The sequence below is a fragment of the Pundamilia nyererei genome, unplaced genomic scaffold (genome assembly GCF_000239375.1).
Source record: "Pundamilia nyererei isolate P.nyererei 1_Seehausen unplaced genomic scaffold, PunNye1.0 scaffold00695, whole genome shotgun sequence".
Classification (NCBI taxonomy): domain Eukaryota; kingdom Metazoa; phylum Chordata; class Actinopteri; order Cichliformes; family Cichlidae; genus Pundamilia; species Pundamilia nyererei.
In genome coordinates this window covers 66,349-67,692 of record NW_005188096.1, presented here as the reverse complement: position 1 = coordinate 67,692, position 1,344 = coordinate 66,349, and the positions used below count along the sequence as shown (strand labels likewise).

The following is a 1,344-nucleotide window of genomic DNA, read 5'->3' as shown; positions in this document are numbered from 1 at the left end:
GTCACAGCAGATGACATTAAAGTAGATCAAAAATCTTCATTCCTGATGTGAAAAATAAAACACAGTTCCTCTGAGTGGCGATGGTTTAGGACATTAAGTGCGTTTATTACCTGCAGCAGGAGGTATTAGGCTACACCCCTGAGAGGATTTCACACACCTCAAGGAGTCAGTGTGGGTTTAGGCGCTTAGAGCGTTAAACCTGCAGGCAGGAGGTGATGGGAGTCAATCTAGTGTGGGAGATTTGTGCTTCTCTTGGTCCTGCGTTGGTGTAAATTTATTGCATTTACAGGTTTTTCATTCTCTGAATTTATTTAAGGTTTATTTTGACAGTTTGAACAATTATTTATTTAAACACCTTCATACTTGGTGATTTAAAGTTGCTGAATGATGCAGAAAGAATCTCTGATGTTAATATCTGTTTGCTCCTTTAGACCGATGGGAGACAGCGATGACGATTTGGATCGGAGGAGGCGGGACAAGTTCAGGCGGGAACGCAGCGACATGGAAAGGTCACGAGAGCGCGAGGAGAGGAGGAGAGACGACTGGCCCGACAGGTGGGAGCTGGTGACTATTCCGATCGTTAAGTTATTCGTTTTTAATCCGGAGAGAAAGATCAGTCGAGCCGACGCATCTGACAGTCAGAGTTCAGCCTAAACCTACAGAGGCTCATTTACTGCATCAAACTGCTGCAGAGCTGCTGTCACAGAGAGGCAGCTGCTGCCATCTAGTGGCCTAGATGTAGTAGTGCAGTGATGTGGTCCTTTGTTTAACATTGAAAAGTTTCCCACACAGCTGTATTCTTCATGCATGCCGTACTTATCCCTAATCACATCTGACACATTTGTTTCAGAGTTCATACAGTTTGTTATCCAGCTGTAAACATCTGTCCTAACATCAGCGTATGAATGAGACATGTTATTGGAAACTGAGTCGTCAGGATTTATTATGGCTGAAGAAAGTCGCCCACTTCATCCCGACAGGTTTGTCCACTGTGTGATGTCAGCTCTCTGTTTGTTTCAGGGACTGGGACCGTGGCCGCGAGCGGAGGCGGGACTATGACCGCGGCCGCAGAGAGAGGTTTTCTCCGCCCAGACACATCAGCCCTCAGCACAAACGCATGAGGAGAGAATGGTGAGGCCTGTGTGCGAGAAGCAGCTGCAGACTTCAGGTTCTCCTCCGTGTTCCTGCTGTGATTAATAATTCTCGTTTCACCCTCAGGGACGACCACAGGGGGGAGCCGTACCGCTACGACCTGCCATACGGAGGCGGCGGGGCTCCATTTCCAGGGGCGGGGCCTCAGGGCTGGCACCCAGATTTTCCTCACCTTCACCCACATCATGGAGG

At 48.5% G+C, this 1,344-nt stretch overlaps 1 protein-coding gene across 1 annotated transcript in view; it reads left to right on the top strand.

Annotated features, from left to right (window-relative positions):
• The first annotated feature begins 435 nt into the window (after positions 1–435).
• Positions 436–1,344, top strand: part of LOC102200193 (serrate RNA effector molecule homolog) — a 12,553-nt gene continuing 11,644 nt past the window's right edge. Inside the window, exons 1-3 of the mRNA XM_013907977.1 lie at positions 436–554; positions 1,021–1,131; positions 1,219–1,336. Of these exons, the coding sequence (XP_013763431.1) occupies positions 436–554; positions 1,021–1,131; positions 1,219–1,336 (348 nt within the window). The remainder of the gene's footprint in view (positions 555–1,020; positions 1,132–1,218; positions 1,337–1,344) is intronic.